Raw genomic sequence first — 23,212 nt, 5'->3', positions numbered from 1 at the left:
CCGATGCAGGGGACACGGGTTCGTGCCCCAGTCCGGAAAGATCTCACATGCCGTGGAGCGGCTGGGCCCGTGAGCCATGGCCGCTGAGCCTGCGTGTCCGCAACGGGAGAGGCCACAACAATGAGAGGCCCGCGTACCAAACAAACAAACAAAGATAACACAGTCTTGAATTTTCTACATCCCGGAGATCTTTGACGTTCTTCCGACTTCAGTCCTTCTCTTTACTTCTTTTGCACACAGCATCACCACTTAACGCGTGGAGACTGGCCCAGGGCCCCAACGGGTGGGGTACCCGGTGGGGGTCACGGAGGGCCCGTGGGCCGTGTGCGGGGTGGGGGAGCGGTTAGCGCAGGAGGCGGCTCTGAAAGAGGCAGAAGTGAGCTCAGCGGCGGGAACTTCACATAGGCTCGCGGCGCCGGGCATCAGTCGCGGGCAGCGAGTTACCGCCGGCGTCTCCGTGCCTGGAGACTGCAGCCCGATGTTGCTCTGCTGCCTCCCCTTCCGGGTTCCGGGTTCCCGCCAGCGCGGACACAGTTTTCGCCGAACCGACCAATCGGAGAGGGCCCGAAACCGGGGCCGGGCCAATCGGAGACGCGGTCCCTTGTTCCCTTGGCGCGCCCGCGTCGCCAGCGTCCGAATCTCCCGCCAATACCCCTATCCCCGCCCGCGAAGGCGCGGCCAATCAGCGTCCGAGGGTCGCGGCGGCCTGGCCGCCTCCAAGGCGGAGGGGGCAACTTTTTTGAGGGCCTCGCCTCAGTCAACCCGGCGGCGCCCCTTCGCCTCCCGGATGGCAGCACGCGGGGCAGCTGTTTCGCGGCTCCCGGCCCGGCCTGGACGGCCTGCGGGGCGCGCGCCTCCGAGAGGCTCCCCCCGGAGCGGGCCCGATGGTCTCGACCGGCCCGGCGCGCGCGGGAGCCCGGGGGGCGGGGCGGCGGCTCATAAAGGCTGTTGGGGGCGGGGCGCGCTCAGTCAGCGTCGCGAGAAGGGGAAGTCGCCGAAGTCGCCGCCGTCGCCGCCGCCACCGCCGGACCCCAGTCCCCCACAATCCCGCCCGCCGCGTCGCCATGGCCTGCCGGCCGCGAAGTCCCCACGGGTGCGGGAGCCGCCGCGACGGCGACGCCAGGTGAGGCCGGGCCGCGCGCGGGGGGCTCCCGGGCTGGAGAGCGGCGGGCGGGGTTCGGGCGGGGGTCCCTGGCCTCCCCGCCCTGACATGGTGTCTTGTCGCCAGCCCGCCGCCCGCCTCAAGATGGAGCCTCGGACGCAAACGCACGGCCGACGGGAGGCGCCGGAAGCCGGAGGACGCCGAGGGCCCCTCGAGGCCGCCGGGCGACCGCAGACCCGACAGGTGGGCCCGGCGCGGCCGTCGGGGTCCGGAGCGGGGGGTGGGGTCCCCCGCACCCGACTGACTAGGGAGTGCCGTGGGTCACCAACAACTCTCGACTAGTCGGGGCGCCCTTGGGTCACCACCCCGGTTAGTCCAGGGTGCCTTTGTCTCACTACCCGTGACTAGTGGGGATGGCTCTGGGTCACCACCCCTGACTAGTCCCGGCACCTGTGCCTCACAGTACGGCCGTGAGGTGTCTCAGTGACGGGTGTCAACAGAAAGCGGGCTCAGTCTCAGTCAGCGAGCCCTGCTGTGTTCCAGGGATGGCGTTGGGGGCCACCACGAACTTAGAACTTCCAGAGCAGTTAGGCTGACCCTTAAAAGAGTCAGCTCAGAAAAGTTGGGTGTCAACAGCAGAGTCACAGAAGGTGGGCGCCAGGATGCAAACCGAGACTTCGGCTCCACGCCCCTCTTTCTACCCTGACGCTCCCTAGGCGCTTCCCTTCTGGCGAGTCTTGGTCGCAGCATGTACGTGTTTACGCGCTCACTTGAGTGCTTTCTGGGCTGAGCAGTGTGTCGGGGAGGCCAAGATGCCGTGTCAACCTAGATTTCCTTTTTGTTCTGCCTGCACCCTGACACGGGTCAGCGAGTCAGACGAGGGCCTCAGAGACGGAGCGGCTGAAGAGCACGCGCAGGGGGCGGCCGGTGAAGGGCAGCGTGGCCAGGGAAGGCCCCTGTCGGGACGAGATGGGAGGGGGTCCCGCGGAGAGGAGGGCGAGGGGTGCGGGGCACAGCTGCCAAGGTCAAGTACTTACTGATGGGTTAGGGGTGGGAGCTGGGAGGAGTTCAGGGGTGACTAGCTTTTTGGCCTGGAGACCTTATTTGTGGAATCTTTTGCCACCATGAAGAGGATGGGGGTGGAGCAGACCTGCTCTGGGGAAGGAGTTGGTGATTAGGCTTAAGAAGCTTTTCAGGTGAGTAAAGAGGAGATGTTGAGGAAATAGCGGGCGGGATCTCACAGTCTGGTCGGGAGGCGCAGATGTTAAATTAGCATATACGTGGCTTTTAAAGATTTGGGATTTGAGACTACCTGGGAAAAGATGGGAACGGAGAAGAGGCCCTCACAGCCCTGGGGCTAGATGTGAAGAACAGGTGATCGAATGGTATCTCTGAGTTCCTGCTCTGAGCCCTGCGGTGGTCTCTGTCTTAGCTGCAGACGAGGTGTTAAATCCTTACATTGCTTTGCATTCCTTTGTGTCCTCCTCCGGCTCACAGCAACCCCGTAGGCCTCCTTCTTCTGACAGGAATGCCCCGTCCTAGGCACGTTGCCCCTGCTCTTCGTTCTGTGCATGTGCTTTTATTCCCACAACCCCCTGTGGTGGCAGCGGGGAGTACACGGGGCGCATGGTGAGTGGAGCCACTTACGTCTCCACGGGTGCAAGAACTGGTTCCTTTGGAGGGACGTTAGCTCATCGTGTAAAATAGGCTTTGTTTTCTACTTGAGCACTTTTCCAGAAGTACTCTTGTCCTAAGATAGGGTGAGTTGGTGAATATAATTTGCCTAATCTAAGAAATGAATTTTAGTTCCACGCAAGGTAGTTTTTATCAAGCTACCAAACAGGAGATGGAGTGAAAGGTCGTTTGTAAGCACCTTTTAGAAATTCAGGAATCTGTCACGGCTGGGAAACCCAGACCTGGACTTCTTGATAACACTAGTGAGGATGTTGACGTCTAACCCTAGACAGGCCTCCATTTGGTTCTCTTCTGTATCTACCATACAGTCATTGAGTCATTTTAATTTGTTCATTAATTTGATTTCAGACCCTGCCAACCATATTTAGACTGTGGAAATTTATTTTTGCGGATCCAATTTGAGTTTCTGTGGGTGGAGTAATTATAAGGGGAGAAATGATAATTACGTAAAGGGATTACTTTTTCGTTATTGCTGTTGCATTTTTGAAGCATGTCATTGGGTTTCCAGCTAGAATGTATAAAGTCGCTTACTGACGCAGTTGCAGTTAGTTTCCACTTTGATATACCAGTGATGGCCAGTAGAAAGTTGAGGAGGAAAAAGTAAAATGTAAGTTTACATCTAATCTCTAACTAACAGATGTGGCAACAATTCTAACTGCCAGAGTTCTTGGCGTCAAGTTCAAATTGCCTGAACTTGACTAAAGATTTCCTTGAGCCCTAGATAGAACTGAGCTTCTAGATTAAATTTAACCCAACTCTAGGGGGCACCTTTACCTGTAGACTAAGTCCTAATGCAGTAAGAACTCTGAAGTACATTTTTATCTCCCCCATTTTAATTATGATGTGATAGATCCTGAGCCATTAATTGTGCGCATCTAGAAGTAAATAGTAGCCACATTTGTTAGGTGCTGGTCACTCTGCTTAGCTCTAAAAATGTATTAGCTGAAGTCTTTTTAAAATCCTAGAAAAAAAAAAACCCTCTTTTTGTAAATAAAAGAAGTTGTACTAGGTAGGTACACTTCTTGGTGCCGATGATAACTGTTGACTCTGTCGCCTTTCCCCTGCACTGGCACACAGAAGTTGTTTAACAGACAGAGCCCAGGAGGCTTCAGACGAATTGCCTGAACTCGGTGAGCCAGTAAGTCATGGAGCAGAGATTCTCTGGAGCCCGTTTTCTTGGCACTCTCCAAACAGCCTCAGAGCATTTCCTGATGCGCGGTTTGAAAGGAAACTGAAAGTTGTGTCATGGTTCAAATGTGCGTTTTCCTTTTATTGCAGCTTTACCACTCCCGAAGGCCCTAAGCCCCGTTCTAGATGTTCAGACTGGGCAAGTGCAGTCGAAGAAGATGAAATGAGGACTAGAGTTAACAAAGAAATTGCAAGGTACGCATTTCAGGCCAGTTTGAAATGTTATCTCTGGTGTTTTAAATTATATATTAAATTTGAGGCATATCTTAGAGTGGTGGGCCCCAGACCAGCCACGTCAGCAGCTCCTGGGAACTTGTTGGAAATGCAGGTTTTCAGGCCGCACCCCAGGCCTGCTGGATGGGAAACTGGGTGGGGCCCAGCCCTGGCTTAAGCCCTTCAGATGAGTCTGCTCACTGAAATTTGAGAACCGGTGTCTTGCGGCTGTCCTTCCAGGGTGGCAGTAAGTGGGAGGTGGCGCTGCTAACAGCTCAGAAATGCCAGAGTGCGTGCGGGGACGGGTCCCTGACTTGGGGTCTGTGAACCCCTTGCAGTCGTACCCAGAGCTGTGTATTCAAGTTCGACTCCAAGCCACTTCCTCTTCCTCAGTGATGCATCCTTCACCACTGCTCACCCCCCTGGATTACGTTCTCCCTGGTGTTTTGGGGCCTTTCTTCCCTTTGATAGATGCCATCCAACCCAGGGAATGAACGTTGAGTTAAAATGTTGTGGCTCGAAATTAATTGAAGTATATTGAACCAAGAGTCTGTTCTTAATTCTGATGAGAAAATATGTCCTCATTGTCAGCAGGGAAGCAGGGCCAGACTGCTTCCTCCCCCTCTGCAGTGGTCAATGGTATTTAGAGCTGCCTTCTTTGTTTTTTTTTTTTTTTTTTTGCGGTACGCGAGCCTCTCACTGTTGCGGCCTCTCCCGTTGCGGAGCGCAGGCTCAGCGGCCATGGCTCACGGGCCCAGCCGCTCTGCGGCATGTGGGATCTTCCCGGACCGGGGCATGAACCCGTGTCCCCTGCATCGGCAGGCGGACTCAACCACTGCACCACCAGGGAAGCCCAGAGCTGCCTTCTTTGGAAAGGCTCGGACACACGTGGGGGTTGGTTGTGACCACTTAATTCCTTTCAGACATTAGAATGCACGTGTGTGGGTGAGTAGGATGCCTGGGTAGAAGGGTGAACTGGAGCTGACAGCCGTGGGCTTCAGTGTTTTGAATGAGTTCTCGTGTTTATATAGATCTTGATTTTTCCCAGCTGTAACGGTAGGCTGTTTGACTGGGTCTATGCAGTTTTTGTGTTCTGCTCAAGGGTTATAACAGTTCTCATCATGTCCTTGTGTATCTGGACCCCCAGTGTCACCTTTTGCTGGGGACTGTCTGCAGCTCTTACGTGCTGCAGGGAGACCCCTGTTTGTCTTGACCTTCCTGTTGGTGGACCCCTCTTTGTTCCTTTCTGAAAATTGTCCTACCTTGCAAAGCAGGCCTGATCTTGTCCAGAGCACTGTTTTGGGCCGCTCTGTGGATCACACCCTTTCTGATGGAAAGCTGCTGCTTTTGATAAGACCCAAGTGATGTGAGCTTTTGATGATGGTGGTCTGTCTTACTTCCCACCAGGAAGCGGGGAGGTAAGAATTCAGCTCACTGTATGCCAAGGAGGCTAGCACACACTACACCAGTGGCCTGAAAATTTGAAAATGGGTTTTAGTCATACCTGAAGCCAGTCTTTTCAACTGGGGTTCCAGAAAGAATGAAATTCTACAGAAAATGATTTCAGGGACTAGTTTCGCAGTTCTCAGGGAGTGGTTCATTATCTCCTGGTATCCAGGCTTCACTGGGGTGCCCCAGCAAACTTGGGGAAGGTTGAGAATTTAGATTTGGAAGGCGGCACCATGATACGTGACATCTTTTAGACACTTGCGTGAGCTTCTAGCTAGAGGTGGTTCGCGGTTTCCACGTTAGATTGCACTATGCTTTTTTGGTGACGTACTTTTGCAAAGTTGGGTGTTGGTCATTGCTGTGATAGAAGGCAAATGCCCGGTGAAATCCACAAGGGATGGGGGGAGGGGGGAAGGTGTGCAGTCTTTCTAAGAAGGTGAGTAGTCCCAACAGGCACACGTCTCATTAATAAGTAATCGTGGTATTAGAAATAAAAGCTTTGTATCTCAACTCATGTTTATTTTTTTCTAAAGCCTTCCGGGTTAGAGGGATGTAAATTTCTATGTCGTTTGGGTCTCACTACTTAACTGGTGGCAGTAGTTTTTTTTTAGAACCTGGTTGTTTTAAGCACCTTGTATGATCTTGGCATGTAACCTTTATCTTTGCCTCAAAGGTGATTGAGGGAGGTTGAAAATAAAAGAAGCCACCTACTGTTTGTTACTTAATCCACTTACCAGACCGCAGTCTCAGGGAGGCTTTGTTCCCTGTGGCTCTCTTAGCTCTAAAAGCTTTGTGTTCATTTCTATACCTTTTTAAAAACAGCAACATTTACTTTGCTCTCAGATATAAAAGGAAACTCCTGATAAATGACTTTGGAAGAGAGAGAAAATCATCATCAGGAAGGTAAATGCTGTGTAATTATTTCTTTTTTAATTTAATAGATCTGTAGTTTATTAATGAAAAAAACCTGAACATGAGATGCTAAGTGTCTCAGTAGCATTTACTGTTTTTCTGTTCTTCACTGATTAGAAATGTGTATCTATCGTGTACTAAATTCCCATATATTCAAAGATCCTGGACTGTCGTGGGGTTAGTATGGTTTGGAATCCAGAGCACAGATACTCCTGTATCGTGTTCAGACGTTTTCCTACGTCGTGATCTTGTAAGTGAGGCTTGTGCCGTGCATTTCATTTTCTTCAGTTCGGATTCGAAGGAGTCTATGTCAGCATTGCCAGCCGACTTAGAGACCGATGAAAGTGTCCTGATGAGGAGACAGAAGCAGATCAACTATGGGAAGAACACCATTGCCTACGATCGCTATATTAAAGAAGTCCCAAGGTAGTCTTGTTTCGCCAGCATGTCCTGGTCAAGTCATGTGGCATTGCCATCTAAAGAGTTGCTTTGGTGGTAAATCTGATTCTGGGCCTAGTTCTGCTAAGAAGTGTACTATTAATTATTAATGACTTTCAGGCACTTACATAAATAAAGAAGAATGGGTTGGTGACTGAGAAACCAAGGACGTGAAGATAAATAACATTTTCATAATTTAGAATGTTAGATGACATTTCATTTCTCAGGACTCATAGCTGTCTTGTAAATGTAAGATTATTAAAACACATGATGGGAAAATGTAAAGTTCAAGTTACAGATTGTGCAGATTTCATTAGAGAAAGATATGAGTCTTGCCCTGTTTTGTGTAAGCAGCATCCCCCCTCCCCCCACGCACGCAAAGATACAAAGGGAGCTTTAGAGAGTGTACCAGCTGCTTGGCAGGATTGAAGTGCAGATGTCCTATTCTGGGGCATGGACTGCGAAGGAAAGCAGAGGCAGAGAGGTAGTGCTTTTAAGCTCACCTGCAAATGTGGATGGTGTGTGCCAGGATAATCCCTCTGTCCCGGTAGGCACCTTCGACAGCCTGGCATTCATCCCAAAACCCCCAACAAATTCAAGAAGTATAGTCGACGATCGTGGGACCAGCAGATCAAACTCTGGAAGGTGGCTCTGCATTTTTGGGATCCTCCAGCGGAAGAAGGATGTGATTTGCAAGAAATGTATGTCTTTATCGCATTCTCGTCCTCCGTGTCTGCAGTTCGGGCGGTGATCGCAGTGGCTCTGTCACTGTGTGGCAGGTTATCGTGCATAACGTCCGCCTGTGGTCACAGCTTCGTGTGTGTTTTTTCTCTGCACGAGTGTATAAAGCCGGCTAGGCGGGCTCCGGGAGAGGCTGGAGGGAGGGGTGTGCTTCCTGGGCTGGCTTTACTGTCTGTAGCTCGGACAGACTCATCTTAGGAAACCTAGAGATATGTGGGGTTTGTTTGTTTTTAAGATAACATTTTAAAAAGCATGTGAGTAATTTATGTTGAGCTATAAACATGAAAGGTCTTTTTTTTAATCTAAGGAAGGCTTTTATCTTTTTAAACTGTGTCTAGTTGGAAAGGTCTCAGGCCTGAGTTTCTGCCACGTGGTCGGGATGCCGGTTGAGTGCGGAGGTGGAGAGACTTGTCTGTGCGGCCTCTCTTCTCAGCTCCTTCGACCTGAGACTCTCCTGCCCTCAGAGACACATTTATTCATTCAAGTGTTGGAGTTTCTGCTTTGTGCTAGGGAAATTCTTTAGAAAGAAGTTTGGCCTCACAGACACACACTGATTTTTTTCCCGGTGTCACTATTGTCCCATTCTGTCTATGGGTAGGAAATTGGACAGATGAGTGATGGTGTGTAGTATGGCTTGTCACAGCGTCTGTCTCCCCCCAAAACTGGGCTCTGTTATTGACGCTCCTACTTGGAAGGATGCCTGTGGGTGTGTACAGATAGTGGGCCATGGGCAGGAGCGGGCAGGTGGTTGTGCGCTCCGAGCCGGTGGACCTGTTTGCCTGCAGGGCCTGCTTTACCTCTGCCAGGTGATCGGGCAGAGGGTCCGTCTGGCACATGGGGAGTCGCTGAAAGCTGGTGGGTCCCTCAGGGAGCAGAGGAGATGTGTGTCAGTGCTCACGGGCAGCGAGACCGTGGTGGCGTTTGCCTTCTCCTGGCTCTGTTCCGTGGTGACTGACGTGCTTGTTCTGACCGCACAGACGTCCTGTAGACCTCGGGGAGATGGAGACGGAATCTGCGGAGAGCAGCTCTGAGTCCCGGACGAGCTCTCAGGATAACTTTGTAAGTACCTTTCCTTTGTTTTATCTCTGCGCGTCAGTGTTACAGGTTAATTGTTGACAACGTATGCCCCTCTGAAAACTGAGGTTTAATCTGAAATTTGATTCTGATACTTATGAAAAAGGGGCTCCTTACCCCTTTCTCTGACTTTATTGAAGTGTCAGATTTGATGGAGTTCGTAGGTAGTGGCCTTATTTTAGATTTTGGGTTCAATCCAACTAATCAGTACCACCATTTTCATTTAAAAGTAAAAGGCCTTTTCTTCTCCGGTTCACAGGCTTTGTCACTATTTTTAATTTTAGGCTGTCTAGTTCTGGTGAATTGCTAGTATAGGAATCATCTGCTAGTTGTTATAAGTGGAGGAATGCTTTGGGCCTAGGGGTTTCCCCACATTTGCCAATTTTAAAAAATTACGTGTTTTCGGAAGAAAAAACCTCCAAAGATGAAAAGCGACGTACAGAATTGCCTCGTCTCTAATTCTCTAGTTACGGGTTGGGTGCACGTTCTTCCAGACTTCTCTGCACGTATACAAGCCAAATGCACAGCAGCACTTTACAGTGAAAGGATCCCTTCGTTATTTTAAAAGAGACGGCCCCAGTATTTACATGTGGAAATATTCTGCGCATTAAGTAAAAAAACAGGTTAGAAACTAGAACTCATAAATATTTGTTTGAAAAACTCATGCTTTATAGAAGATCAACCTGTACTGTATCTGAACAGCTCAGGAACATATAAAATGAAAGTGCGTAGTTGCCTTTTCCTGCCTGCCTTCCATCTGTGTCACCCTGATAAGCCTGGGACGTGCCCTTCCAGTCTTGGGGACCATCTGCATCCCACATACTCTTTGTGACTATTCGAGGTGTTAGAAGTAACACAGGGACTCCCCTGGAGGTCCAGTGGTCAGGACTCAGCGCTTCCACTGCAGCGGGCTTGGGTTCAGTCCCTGATCGGGGAACTAAGATCCCGCAAGCCGCGTGGCCAAAAAAAAAAAAAGTAACACTAACGTCCAAGAGAGAGGAATGACAAAATTACATTCATAAGAAATACAGCTACTCCAGATTGTTTCTGAAGACCGATAACGTGGAAAGTCGTCAAGATAAATAGAAACAGGACACCTAACCACAGGATGATCCCAGTTTTGTGGGTATTTATACGCAGGCAGGACTAAAACCCACGACGATCTCAGCACGTGGTATCCTTGGTGTGCATTAAGAGTGGCCGCTGTCCCGGCTCAAGAAGCTGAGTCTGAATGTGCCGCTCGTGGTCACACAAGTTAGGGGGTGGCGACTGCACGGGCGGGTCGGGGGCCAGGCCCTGAAGATCAGAGGCAGCGGTCCTGACGGGGGGTGGGTCCTGGGGCGCTGAGGAGAGGTGGGAGCCGGCGGGACGTTCGGGGGACAGGAGAGAAGGCCGGGTGGCGAAGCGGAGCCCCCCGGCTCGGGCCTGCACTGCTCGAGCCCGAGGCACCTGGGAGCAGCGCGTTCGCCGCCGAGCACCGGCCACTACCACAGCCTCACTGCTGTGCTCACGAAACGCAGCCGTGGTAAAACACGGCTACCTCGTGACCAGGCCGCGCTCAGGTTTCCCGGTTGTCCCGATAATGTCCTTGTCACGGGTCTTTTTTTCTCTTTTTTGGCCCAGAATTTAATCAAGGATTACACGTTTAATTGCCATGTCTCTTAAGTTTCCTTTAGTTTGGAATAGTCTTCCTGCTTTCCCCCGGGATGCTGGCCTCTTTGGAAGGGTTCAGGCCCGTTTTTATGAATCAGGGTGTTCCTCAGTTGGGAGTTGTCGTACCGTCTCCTTGAGGATTAGATTCAGGTGGAACCTTTTGGCCCCCGTTTTGGGGGTGAGGTGGGGCGGTCCTCAGCCCAGTGCCAGCGCCAAGTGCTCGGCGGTGTGACGTGATTGCTTCACGAGCCACGGTGGCGTGTCCCGTCCACACGGTGGCTCCTGTTAGGCGTGAGCGGCTGTGGCTCAGGGGCCTTAAAGGTCACTTGGTCACTCATGGGGCGGGGGCGGGGGGTGGGAGTTTGACAGATGCTTGAAGGGAAGCTTGGCGGTCAGTATCTGCTGGATGCTCTCCCGGGCATGTCCTGCGTTCCTGGGAGGCGCTCAGCCCCCTGCTCAGCACCGCCAGCAGCAAGTCCAGTGTGCCCGAGGGACCGGCTGTGACCGTGCTTCTGTTTTCTAGGACATGTACTGTGGCACCCCTACGAAAGTTAGGCACGTGGACTGCCACGCGGGGGATGAGTTTGACTTGGAAGCCTGTTTAACTGAACCCTTGAAAGACTTCTCAGCCATGAGCTAACCGGCGCCACCTGGAGGCCCCTGGGAGCAGCGCTGCCTCCCCGGGCGGGGTGGCCCACCAAGCATGCGTCCTGCCTTTGTAACTGGGGGTTTCTGTCCCAGTGTACAGTCTCTTGGTGAATGGATGTTCTTGCCTTATTTTCTTAAGAAACGTTAATTTTGTGTATAGGGAATGCATTTTGCATGTTTTAAATTGTAAATGGAACTAAATCCGAGGAAGATTGAACTCGAGGCAATCTTGCAACAATCTTGTTTAATTTCCACATCCTTGAAGTTAACCTGACAAGTGTACCGTAACTGGTTTTCCACAAGTTTTTTAGGCGTTAATTGCTGCTTGTCAGAGGGCTGGTTTGGGTTTCAGCATATGTTCACGGGGTCTTCTTCACTGGTATCTGGCCGAGTGTTCTCATAATCAGATACCTTTAATATCTATGGAAAGGGTTAGGGTTTGGGCCGTTTGTCAGTATGTCAAGATGGGTTTTTTTCCTCGTACAGAGCACTGAATAGTCAGATATTAAATTGAGCTGGTAGGTTAATGGGGTTTATGTAAGTTATACGGTCTTAATTTGGTACTTGTAAATAGCACTCAGTAGCCCTTCTACCTATACTACTCCAAGAGTTAAGACAGCAGAAGGATTTAGAAAGAACATTTTTTTATGGTCAGTTAATTTACCGTGTACAATTGCTGTAAATGATAATGTGTACAGATTTTCTGTTCAAATATTCAATTGTAAACTTCTTGTTAAGACTGTTATGTTTCTGTTGCTTTTGTATGGAATGACATTGCAAAAATAAAAAGGACCTTCTTTAACTGACTTACTACCTTGCCAGATAGGCTGCCTGCTGTGGTGATTCCTGCCCTTGGCTTGTGCCCAGGGAGGGTGGCACGCAGTGGTGGGAGCGTCGTGCCCGGGCTTGTGGCCCCGCCCTGCCCGGCGAGGAGCCCTACATTTTGATAGGTTTGCAGCTCTGGCCTGGGGTCTTGGTTGGGCTGGAGCCGGGTCCAGACCTGGTGTCAGCGGTGGGCCCGGTGTGTGCTTTCCCTGGATCCAGGCTTTCCTGGTTAAAGGGAGTGTGTGCCCACAGACTTACTAGGAAGCCAGGGGCCTCGGCTTGCTGCTTGGTTGGCAGCTGGGGTGACAGGGCCTTTCCCTGTGTCCTGAGACAGACCAGGGCCGGGCAGTCCACGCCAGAGCCGACGGCCCGCTTGAGGGGCTGCCCCACCCACAGCGGCACGCGTAGCCCCTGGCAGCTCGTGCCCTGTGGACACCCCCTTGAAGTGATGCTGAGCTCCCTTTAAGCAAGGGGTGGGCATCGGTCACTTTGTTCAAGGTGCTTTGAAAGGCCAGAGGCCCTTCCTGTTGGCTTCACACATGTGTTGAGCTTGTAGTATGTAAGGCAGCCTCGTGGATGTTGGGACACAGGAGACAGGGTGCCCTGAAGTCTGCACTCACGCTCTTGGGGACAGAAGATAGCAAATATGGTGTCAGGTTACAGGGTAGGAGGGCAGCGAAGCAGGGCAGGGGGCGGCTGGGAGATGCCCTATTAGGTGGTGTGTGAGCAGAGATGTGCTGCTGGGGTGGGGCGGGGGCATTCACCCCAGAGGGCAGCAAGTGCAAAGGCCCTGGGGTAGGAATATGGTGTACAGAACCCCAGCAGTGCTCCGACATGGGAGAGGCTTGGCAGCTGGTGTGGGCTGGAGCCTGTTTGAGAAAGACAAGAGCTGTGAAGGGGGGCAGGGGACGCCTCGGGGCCTGGAGGAGGCTGCCCAGGACGGGTGAGAACACTGGGAACCGAAGCAAAGTGGACCCCTGCTGCGTAGTGACCGCTGGCAGCCCTGTTGTGCACAGGGTGGTGGAAAACACTGACCTATGGCCTGGATGGGCCGGTAGGGTTTCTAGGCAGACCCTCGGAGCTGCCTCTGACTTCCCACGGCTCATTCCGAGAGGCGAGAACACAGGGAAGGGCTGTTTAATTGCGGGAATGGGGGGAGCCCTTTGTGGTCTCAGTTATGTGCACCTTCCTGGGTGGCAAGCAAGGTGAACGTGAAGAAACGGCTTCAGAGCGAAGATCAAACCCAGAGGATGCCGGGGGAGACGGGTCTGCAGTGAAGCTGAGGCCGTGGCTGTCAAATGCTTGGTTAGGACCTCGGAAGTTCGAGAGCCTTTGTATCAGACAACAGGACGTCTAAGAAGCTTATGTCCCCCAGTAGCCCAAGGCAGAGAAGGGCTTATTTTGAGGAGACCTGTGCGTGTGGCTCTTGTCTAATGAATCGAACCGCAGTAAGAGTCACAGGAGACTCAGAAAGCTTTCGAAAGAATCGTATTGGCAGAAACACTGCCAGCTTGGACTGAAATGGACGGGCAGTATAGAATGAAAAGAGGCCTTTGGAGCCTCAAGATTCTAGTGTCAGGAGGCAGGTTGAAGAAACTACACAGCTGCGAACACAGGCTGCGTTTCATGGAAAAGGGAGCGTGATTCACAGGTGGATCCCAGAGGCGTGGAGAGTCACCGATGCAGCAGGACTGAGACCTGCCCAGCCCTCCCCCCGTACCCCCTGCCCCTACAGGAGCGGCCGAAGCAGTTACCCCAGGCTTGGCCCATCGTATGTTGGTGTGTGTGTGGCGGGTCCTGGGGACAGAGCGCACGTAAGTCGTCTCTCTTCAGACCGAGAGGACCTTCACCCCAGGAGCTGTGTTTGGGGGAGTCCTCCATCAGAGCCTATTCCTGTGACGGGATCGGGACGTCGGGCTGGTGCTGATGCAGAATGAGACTTGGGGGCCTCAGGAAGGCCGTAGATCATTTGTGGCCAGAGCGTGGACTGCGGTGGCCCTAAGTAGTGGGCAAGGAGGCTAGGCTGGCTGGAGCAGGGAGTGACGGGTGCAGTCTGGGGTGGGCAGCCAGGGGCTCTTGAGCAGGGGCCATGATATCTGACTCAGGTTCTGGAAGAATCACCCCGGCTACTGGCTTTTGCTTCACACCTACATTCTTAGAATGCTCTTAAGCACCAAGGACATCAGTCTTCAGGCTTGAGTTCTTGCTCTTCAGTGCTGTTAACGTAAGCTGGTTCTTCCGTGTGAGTGTAACAAGGAGCCCATTGGCTGGGGCTGAGGGGTCTTTATTCTTGAGTCTCGTACGTTGAACCCAGAGGTGTCAGAACTCCATTACGTTTGTCCAGCATGATTAATTCTGCACGGTGCCAGGCTGGTCGCGATCTCGTTCCCAGTGGAGGTTCATTTTCCTGTTTCCTGAGTGCAGATGTGGGCAGCTTATCAGGGCTGTCATCGTCCATCCCCAACTCGCTTCCTTGCTGTGCCGTGATGTCGTCCTCTCCTGCTGGCCCGCCGGGATCCTGACATCAGGTTGCTGGTCCCTCCGCCTCTGAGAGGAAGATGGTGACAGATCCTCCCAGGTGAGTCAGCAGCCCACCTGAACCAAAAGGCTGCTCTTCCACCCGTGTGGGTGGCTCTTCTAGTTAACGGAGGGGTTACAGGAGCGTGGTTGCCTGTGTAGGCAAACTCGAAAAGCCGCTCAGGTAGAGTCATGTGACGCTACTTGACAAACCGGAAGTACCTTGCAGTTAATGTGTCTTCTTGGAACCTGGGTCGGGGGGAGGGGGGGACGTGTGCCTTTTCGATCGTCAGTCTGTATATTTTACGTTTAAGCATCTTGAGGGGGGACTTCCCTGGCGGTCCAGTGGTTAAGACTCAGTGCTTCCACTGCAGGGGGCTCGGGTTCGATCCCTGATTGGAGAATGAAGATCCTGCATGCCACGCAGCGTGACCAAAAAACAAAACAAAACAAAAGAGTCTTGAGGGTTTTTTATTTTGGAGTTTTGTTGCTCTGTTGTCATTGTTTGCTTTGTAACGTGCAGACTTTAATGGGATCAAAGCCACTTTGGAAAACTCACATTTCGAAGATGCACGTGAAGTTTTCCGGAAAAATGCTCCCTCAGTGTAGGGTGGAAGAAGCAAAGCCTCTGACGCTGGCACTGAGGCTCTGTGACTGACCTTCCAAAAGGCACCGACCCTGTACAGTGTAGCCAGAGCCTGTCGCCTGGCACATCGCAGGCGCATTCAACGTGTGGCATGTGGGATGCGGCCCTGCCCTGCGGTGCCAGCTCTGCCTCTTCCGGCTGTGTGACGGGGCCTTCACGTCCCCGTGGATAAGACCGGAGCAGTAGCAGCTACCTCCTAGGCTGGCTCTGAGGCTTAGAGGAGAGAATGAATGCCGCGAGCTAATGATGCTGGACGACGGCCCCATTTAAGGTGCCGACAAAACCCACATGTCCACGAACTCCTTCACTGACGGGAGGGCAGGGATGGGCCTCAGGCACTTAGGAAGTGGGCACCCCCTACACACGGGCATCGAAGCTGCTTCCTGGAGGCCTAGAGATGGTCAGTCTGCCCAGGGAGGGGCCCTGGAGCCAGTCCAGTGCTTGCCGCTCCCCTGCGTGAACGCCAAGCCATGCGAGGGGCACGTGGCGTGTGCGATCTTGAGGGGCTTTCCAGGTGTGGTGGCCATCGGTGCCCTTGCTGTGCTCCTTAGGAAGAAGGCAGAGGAAGCCCCTTCCCTTCCCTGGGCGGGAGTGCCAAGTGGGGCCTTGCCACCCATGCGGGCAGGCGGCGCGAGCCGTGTTGGTTACCTGCTGCTGTGGAACAGGTCACCCCAAACTTGTGGCTTACAAGACGGTACTTATCCCCCAGCTTCTGTGGCTCGGTCGGGTCCTTGCATTCAAGGGGCTGCAGTCAAGGCGTCGGCTGGGGGGGACTTCCCTGGTGGTCCAGGGGTTAAGTCTCCACGCTCCCAGTGCAGGGGGCCTGGCTTCGATCCCTGATCAGGGGACTAGATCCCACCTGCCACAACTAAAGATCCCACGTGCCATATAGAAGACCCGGCGCAGCCAAATAAGTAAATAAAATATTAAAAAAAAAGAGGGCATCGGCTGGGGCTGGGGTGTCCTCTGAAGGCTCGACCAGGGAGGAGCCATGTCCACTGCTGTGGTCAGTGTGTGCCCCATGGGCCAGAGGTCGCCCTCACTCCTTGCCAGGTGGGCTTGCTTCACCAGAGCAAATGAGAGTGCCAGCAGACACGGCATGGTGGGGGTCCCGTCTTGGGCTATGGTGCCAGCCCACCCTCAAGCAGAGGGGCCATTGGAGCCACCTGGGGACATGCCGTGAGAGGCCCTGCTGGGCAGCTGGACGTCTGCCGGCACCTCAGTCTCCTATTACATGAAAGTTAACTTAAAACGGACCGCAGACTTAAGTGTAAAGTGCAAAAGTATAAAACTTGTAGAAAACTGGGCTCTGGGGCGAGGCAGTGCTTAGACTGGACACCAAAAGCATGCGCCGCAAAGGGAAAATGGTTAAACAAGACCTCATCCCACTCAAAGACTTGCTCTGGGCAAGGCCCTGCTGAGAGGGCGGAAGGACAGGCGGTGGGCTCGGGGGACGTATCTGACAGGGGTTCGCCTGGGATAAAGGAGAACTCCCCAAAGTCACAGTGAAAAGCAGTCCAGCTAGAGGAGGAGCAGGGGGCGTGAGGAGGGAGGCAAGTCACGGAGAGGACACAGGGGCAGAGGATGTGTGAGAAGGTGTCCAGCGAGACTGCTCGTTAGGGAAACGTGGCTGAGAACCAGCCACCAGTGCTGACGTCAGTGCGGGGACACAGCGAGGGCTGGTGAACACCGGGCAGGGGAGGTGGTGCAGCCCCTCTGGAAGGTACTCGGACAGTTACCACCGGAGCCGGTAACTGTGCTCCTGGGCATTTATCCCAGAACTGAAAACGCATGTTCACTAGAAACCTGGGTGTGAATGTTCCTAACGGTCGAGTGTGGAACAGCCCCAGACGAGAACAATCCACATGTCCTTCTACAGGCAGTGGCCCAGCAAAGCCCAGGCCACCCCCAGTGTGGATGGGCGCTCACTGGTTACGACAGTGCACTGGAGTTTTGCAGGACTTTATCCTGGGGGAGATGATCATTCGTGACAATTTTCCTGGAATACAAAAGAGGCAAAATTACATGCTGAAAGGGCACACCATGTTCCCGGGTATATTGGCTCAGAATGACCAACACAGACACATTCTAGAAAAGTTACTGGACTTTAAAGAGAAAAGAAAAAAAATCCCTTGGGCATCTTGAAAAAAGCATGTTACTTATATAGGAAAGAATATTAGGCTGTCATACTTTCTTATTTTTGTTTTTACTTTTTAAAAAAAATTCTATTTTTTGATTTTAGACTATCATACTTTTTGACAACAATACTTTATTCCGGAAGACAGTGGAGTAACATGTTTCAGATATTTGAAGAAAGTGTACACCAAGGATTTTATATCCAAAAAACTCACTTGCAAGTACAAAGGGCACAGAAAAGTTGTCATCCACGTGGCAGAGCTCAGAATTCAGAGATCTTGTTCCTGTGAGCCCTTCCCGAGAATCTTCGGGAAAATGATCTGCAGCTGATGTGATCAGACGCGTCAGCGTGGGCACCGAGGACAGTGTCACACGTACAGCCACTTCGGGGCCCGGGCCGGCAGGGCTGCGATGGGAGAGTGGGGCCTGCAGCGGCCTGGAGGAGGGTAGGGAGAGAGGGCAGAGGTGCAAAAACACTTCATGTTTTTAGCCATCATATTGTTGGGAAAACTGAATGAGTAATTGTGGGATGGATCTTCCAGACGGCGCGTCTCCTGTGTGGTCCTCTGTGCTGAAGAAGAGTGCACACGTCGAAAGTAGAGAAGATCTTCCGGAACAGCTCTGGGTCTTGGGCCGCACGGGGAGCCCCGAGGGCATCATCGCACCTGTAACAGCCATGCCTGTAAGGACCCGGCGTTCTTTGTCGGGTGAGGGTAAACCCTCGGTGGCCCCAGCACCCAATACTCCACATCACAAAGGCGTGGACTGTTAGGACAAGCAGCCCCGAGCGTATCTCCAGAGGGTCAGGCTGAGCGGAAACAGTCAACCTAAAAGGCTGTGTTCTATGTTCTTCCTCCTGTGTAACGTTGGGGGAGAGACAGTTATAGAAATGGAGCAGATCAGTGGTTGCCAGAGATCCTATGTATGTATTGTGTATCTATACGTGACCTATATTAACCGATATCTATATCATCCTTATCTCCCTCTAGCTCTGTGCTGAAGGTCTAGAAACAGTAAGCAACCTGGCAGTGCCCATCCCTTGCCCCCATGTCGTGGTCTTTTTTTTTTTTTTTTTTTTTTTTTTTGCTGTACGCAGCCCTCTCACTGTTGTGGCCTCTCCCGTTGCGGAGCACAGGCTCTGGACGCGCAGGCTCAGCGGCCATAGCTCACGGGCCCAGCTGCTCCGTGGCATGTGGGATCTTCCCGGACCGGGGCACGAACCCGCGTCCCCTGCATCGGCAGGTGGACTCTCAACCACTACGCCACCAGGGAAGCCCCACATCGTCGTCTTGAAATAGCATTTCTCACGATGAGGGCCTCTTGCAGAAGCGGCCTGTCCGAGGCATGAGGCAGGAGTGTCCACCGCGAGCCTGGGCACGGCATCAGGCCGGGGGCCTTGCGTTGAGGTCCAGTAGCGTCATGTCCAAAGCAGCTGGCAGTGGCTTGGAGAGACCCCCTCACTGGCCAAGACTGTGACAACCTGGTCTTCAGTGGGGATAAAAAATGCCATGGATTAAAACCCATCAAAATGTTTAAGTTCACGAGTTCAGAATGATACCTTGGAAAAAGAGAAATGGGCCACTTCTGGAGGCTGGTGGGAGCTACCTCACTCGTGAGAGCCGGTGGTGGGAGGGGATGATCCCAGCGTCTCTCCGGCGGCCACCGGACCAAGCTGCACCCTGCAGGGCCCACACTGGACGGTGTCTGCACGAGGACTCCAATGATCAGTGACAAAGAAGGCAGTGGAGTGTCTCCCCTGGGACGGCCACTCAGACTTCCAAGTGACACAGCCAGGCATTTGAGCCGCCCCAGCCTTGCCCAGCACCACCTGTAGTTTGGCAGTTACCAAAGCTGAGTCTGACTGAAGCCCTGGGGTCTGACTGCCGGTCGGCAGGAAACCCAGAGGAAGGAGCCGGCGCTGGGCTTTTGCCCACAGGCCCGCAGCAGCCACGTGCAGACCGTGGACCACTCCAGGGATGGCACAGTGGTCCGGCTCTGCAACTGCGTGGAAAGGAAGGGAAAGGGATGGAGGATCTGGGATCAGAGATGCCAAGGGACTCCGAGTAGGGAAACGGGTAGGACTGAGCTCCCATGGGGTCTGGGCGCTGCCCCCAGGGTCCGTCAGCTGCTTCTAAGGTCCAGGAAAGGAGCGTTTCTGGTCCGGCTGGGGGAGGGTGTGCCTCTGGCCCTGACGAGCCCCCTGGGGAGGCTGCCTACGTCCGGATTTCTCTCTTTTTTAAGCAGCATCGTTGAGAACGGTTCACAGACTGTGCAGTTCACAAAGTGCACAATTCAGTGGCTTTTAGGGCCACAGAGTTGCGTGTTCCTCGCCACAGTCAACGTTTTGACATCCACAAAGAGCCCTGCACGCGTCCGCTGTGCCCTGGCCCCGGCCCCAGGCAGCCCGTGACCCCCTTTTCTGGTCTCTGCACGTCTGTCTCGCCTCGTGCTGCTCCTCGAAGCCCACCCCTGACTTGGGGCTGGGCTGTCCTACCGCCGCCCCCAGCGCCCGGCCCTGGCCCGTGGTCTCTGCTTGGACCTCCTCAGAGCCCCCGTGCTGGCCTCCTGCCGCCCTGGCCCGATGACCGGCTCCACCCCTGCCCTCGGCCCTGCTCGTGAGGCCCCGCTCTGACCATCAGCTGCTCCCCTGGGGCTTCCCGACGGCCCAGCCAGGGGGCAGCTCCCCCGCCCCACAGGGACACTCAGCCACCCCACGCAGCCTCCTCGCAGTGGCCCTGCTGGCTTGCCCTTCTCCCAACGCGAAGCCCGGAGCACCTCGGGGCCTGGGCACCGGCAGACCCCTCTGGAAGGAGGGAGGCCCCGGGGCCACCAGGTGGCTCAGGTGCATGAGTGGCACCCCGGAGTCGGGCTGCCTGACTTGCTGAGCCCGTCGGTCCAGACTACCCCGGTGGCTGTCAAGGCTGGTGCTGGGCCGGAGGAGGACCCGGACCCCAGCTCTGGAGCGGCCGGTTTCCAGACCCATCTCTGGCACAAATGTCACAACCTCCCTGGGTCTCGGTTTTCTTATCTGAGAAGTGGGAGCTGAGCCTGAAGGGAAGGACTGGACCCAGGACTCTCTGGAAACAGGATGGCCACACCCAGAGGCGGACACTGGTGGACGGCAGGCCAGGGCAGCCCAGGGTAGGCTCTCGCTACTGGAGGTTAGCCCCTGGGTCAAAAGAGGGGTTCCACTCCCGCCCTCCCATCAGAAAGCCATCCAGGCCCCTGGGGACCCAGAGAGGCTTGTCTAAAAGGCTCTCTCCTCAGCCCAGTCTGAGTGCCGGGCGTCAGCGAAGGGCACCCTGGGCCAGGAAGGCCAGGGAGGGACGGGGCAGGGCCCTGGGTGGAGGGTGGAGATGTCCCCTCAGGCTTTTGGGGCCGAGAGGGGCCTCCTGGAGACTCTCCTTCCAGGGCTCACCTCCTGACTTTTGCCTGCTCCTCCTCTCACTTCCACTGGGCTTTAAACCCCCAAGGGACGTCCCCTCCCTCCAGGCCCTTCCTAGCCCAGATTAGGAGCTCTCCCACCAGCCCACCCGCCCTTGTATTCCTTAGCTCGCTCCACAGTGCATCGCGGCTGGGCACCAGTTACTACCTTTTGTGCGTGGGTGTCTCCGGCCGGTGGCAGGTTCCCGGGCCTCACGGCCCCTACGTAGGGCACATTGTAGAGTGAGCATCTGCCCTCGTCCGCCCTTGTGCCCAGTGCCCAGCCCTGTGGCTCCTGGGTGAAAGCGTGAAAGCGCTGCTGGCTTTAAGGCAGCTCCAGCTCCGCCTCCTGGAGGGTGCCCCTGCACCTCCCACACCCAGCAGAGGTCAAGAGCCACCGTGGCGTGCGGTGTGCCCCTTCTGCTGCTCCCTGGCCGCTCTGGGCGGGGTCACAGGCTGAGGGGGCTCGTCCTCACTCCTAACAAGGCTCCGGCAGAGGGAGTCGATGAGCACCGGGGTGGGACGAGTCCCTTTGCTCTGTGCCTCAGCCTCCCGATCTGAAAGGGTCGGTTCTAGCACCTTCCCTCCCTCGGGCTAATCCATGCAAGGCCTGACAAAGGGCACTAGTGTGGGCCAAGCCCTCCTGATGGGACAGCCACAGCGGCCGGAGCCAGCAAGAGCTGGCAAGGACCTCTGGTCTGTAACTCCATCCCCACAACTTTGTCCCCGGTTGCAGGAGGGTTCTGAGATGCTTTTCAGTTTTATGTGAAATCATTAAATCCAATGAGAGACATTAATGGGGCACAGACTACCTCTCTTGATCCACTGGAAACCTTCAGTAAATATGCAAATAAGGGCTGAGCGGCAGGGGGATACAACTTAATCAGTCCGGAGGCTTCTGACAAACACAAAGGTGACCTTGGTGACTTGGAGGTGGTCATCACGGGTCCAGATGGGCTACAGCAGAAGACCCAGCTCCCCTCCCCCACACAGGTGCCCCCAGGTGTCTGTGTCCTGCTCCGTCCTGGATCACAGAGCCACTTGTCCTCGGGGAAGCTGGCCAGCACCGCTTGACTCTTGGAGGGGATTAAAGGATGGCGGTGTGGATGCCCGTGGAAGCGGCCTGGGCGCCCACATTGCCGTGCCCCCCGCCCCCATCTATCGCTGGCCCTGCTCCCTGCACCAGCTATGCCGGGGCTCCAGTTCTTCCAGGTGCCTGCAGGGGGACTCTTTCCCCGCCAGTCCTGGTGACAGGTGGCTTGGCTCGGCTCTAAAACCTGTATAGGACAGGCCTCACCAGGCCCAGAAACTGCATGGAGGCCCTGGCCTGGCGCTCAGGGGCCACATCCCTGATGTCTCCCCCAACACCCAACTCCAGGAATGCCCAGGAGGCTTACAGTCTCACCTCCTTCGGGGTTTCTTCCCAATGCCACGCCCTTTTCCACCTAAAAGAACCACCACCCCATCCCTGTCATGCATTTGTCTGGCCTCAGGGCCCACTGCAGGGCCTGGTCAGCGTGGAGCCCCCTCGTCAATGCCCCTGCCCCCAGGCCAAGAGTGAGCACACAGGTGGCAGGTGGCTCTTTCCCATCTGAACCCTTCTTACTACCTGCACAAAGCTCAGGGCCTGGAGACTCAAGCGGGGGAACTGTGGACCACAGGGTCCCTAAGGTCTCTCCCAGCCCCAGTGACCCCCCCCTCCCACGAGTGAGGAGCGTTTGCCTGCCTTACCCGTTTAATGAACCATCTCGTCTGAAACAAGCCCACGCAGACGCCCGGCCTCAGAGCTGCCCCCTGAGCTGGGCCGGCAGGGCGGGTCTGATTGCGGGGGCCAGTGGGCCTGTGGGCCTGGGTCAGGACCCCAGCCGGCCCCCAGGATGGAAGGCTGGAGGGTGAGGCAGGGCCCCTTCCAAGGGCCAGTCCCCTGACCGCCAGCCTCACCTCCCAGAGGTCCGATCTCAGCCGTCACTGTGCTCGGACGAAGGCCCACACTTCTCTCCTGCCAGGAGCGCTAACCACGGCCTCTGAGCCCCTGCCGCCCTGCGGTCGCACAGGGCGGAGGTCGCCGGGAGACGGAGAAGGCAAGAGACTTGCTCGAGGTCACACAGCAGGTCACAGGCAGGGCGCGGTGGGCGGCGAGGCCGAACCAGGGCTCCGGGCCGTACGGTGTGGGGAGTGGGGACCCCGAACGGCCGGGCCGCCGGCGGGGCCGAGCCCTTCGCGCCGGGGAGGCCACTCGCCCCTGCGCCGAGCGTGCCCTCCCGCTGCCTCAGGTCGCCGTCGCCGCCCGCCTTCGCCTTCCTGGACACTGGCTCACGCCCACCGCCCGCAGGCGCGCAGGTAGGTGGGTGGGTGTAGCCCCGACCCCGGGGCCGGGGCCAGCACGGCGCACGCGCCGTTCGCCCCGCCCGCCGCGGAAACAAGCCCCGGCATGCGCAGGCCCTGCCCCCTCGGCTGAAACCCCGCCTCACCAGCCACGCCCCTTCCGCCGTAAGTCCCCGCCCATTCGCCGACCGATGGTACCGCCCCCCACGACATAGGCCCCGCCTCTC

General features: G+C 55.0%; 1 protein-coding gene and 1 long non-coding RNA gene across 9 annotated transcripts; one reads left to right on the top strand and one right to left on the bottom strand.

Annotated features, from left to right (window-relative positions):
* Positions 1–954: 954 nt before the first annotated feature.
* On the top strand, positions 955–14,889 carry SLBP (stem-loop binding protein). 6 transcript variants are annotated; one of them, XR_004349929.1, is made up of 9 exons: positions 957–1,123; positions 1,229–1,345; positions 4,076–4,180; positions 6,491–6,550; positions 6,848–6,985; positions 7,549–7,698; positions 8,716–8,797; positions 14,363–14,516; positions 14,830–14,889. XR_004349929.1 is itself a non-coding variant. In XM_032632155.1 (8 exons), exons 1-7 carry the CDS (start codon positions 1,065–1,067, stop codon positions 8,767–8,769), a joined length of 792 nt encoding a protein of 263 aa, XP_032488046.1. In that variant the 5' UTR covers positions 956–1,064; the 3' UTR covers positions 8,770–8,797; positions 14,363–14,793. The 6 variants fall into 6 exon arrangements, 4 of the variants coding, with proteins under 4 accessions (XP_032488046.1, XP_032488047.1, XP_032488045.1 ...); XM_032632155.1 differs by lacking the exon at positions 14,830–14,889 and having other exon boundaries at positions 956–1,123; positions 8,607–8,797; positions 14,363–14,793; XM_032632156.1 differs by lacking the exon at positions 14,830–14,889 and having other exon boundaries at positions 14,363–14,783.
* A 21-nt stretch (positions 14,890–14,910) lies between these two features.
* On the bottom strand, positions 14,911–23,057 carry LOC116754059. Of its 3 annotated transcripts, none has more exons than XR_004349931.1 (3): positions 22,392–23,057; positions 17,453–18,722; positions 14,911–17,100 (listed from the first exon to the last, which is right to left on the bottom strand). It is a non-coding gene; the product is annotated as an uncharacterized LOC116754059 (long non-coding RNA). The 3 variants fall into 3 exon arrangements; XR_004349932.1 differs by lacking the exon at positions 22,392–23,057 and adding an exon at positions 18,843–20,789; XR_004349930.1 differs by lacking the exon at positions 22,392–23,057 and having other exon boundaries at positions 17,453–20,798.
* Between the last annotated feature and the right edge of the window lie 155 nt (positions 23,058–23,212).

This window comes from Phocoena sinus, chromosome 5, assembly GCF_008692025.1.
Source record: "Phocoena sinus isolate mPhoSin1 chromosome 5, mPhoSin1.pri, whole genome shotgun sequence".
NCBI lineage: Eukaryota > Metazoa > Chordata > Mammalia > Artiodactyla > Phocoenidae > Phocoena > Phocoena sinus.
The sequence above is the reverse complement of the archived record's forward strand: the minus strand, read 5'-3'. Positions and strand labels throughout refer to the sequence as shown.

Coding starts and splice junctions, on each gene's coding strand:
- SLBP (XM_032632153.1), top strand. CDS start 1,065: ATGGCCTGCCGGCCGCGAAGTCCCCACGGGTGCGGGAGCCGCCGCGAC. Junction 1,124..1,228: donor CGCCGCGACGGCGACGCCAG/GTGAGGCCGGGC, acceptor TCTTGTCGCCAG/CCCGCCGCCCGCCTCAAGAT. Junction 6,551..6,847: donor AGAAAATCATCATCAGGAAG/GTAAATGCTGTG, acceptor CATTTTCTTCAG/TTCGGATTCGAAGGAGTCTA.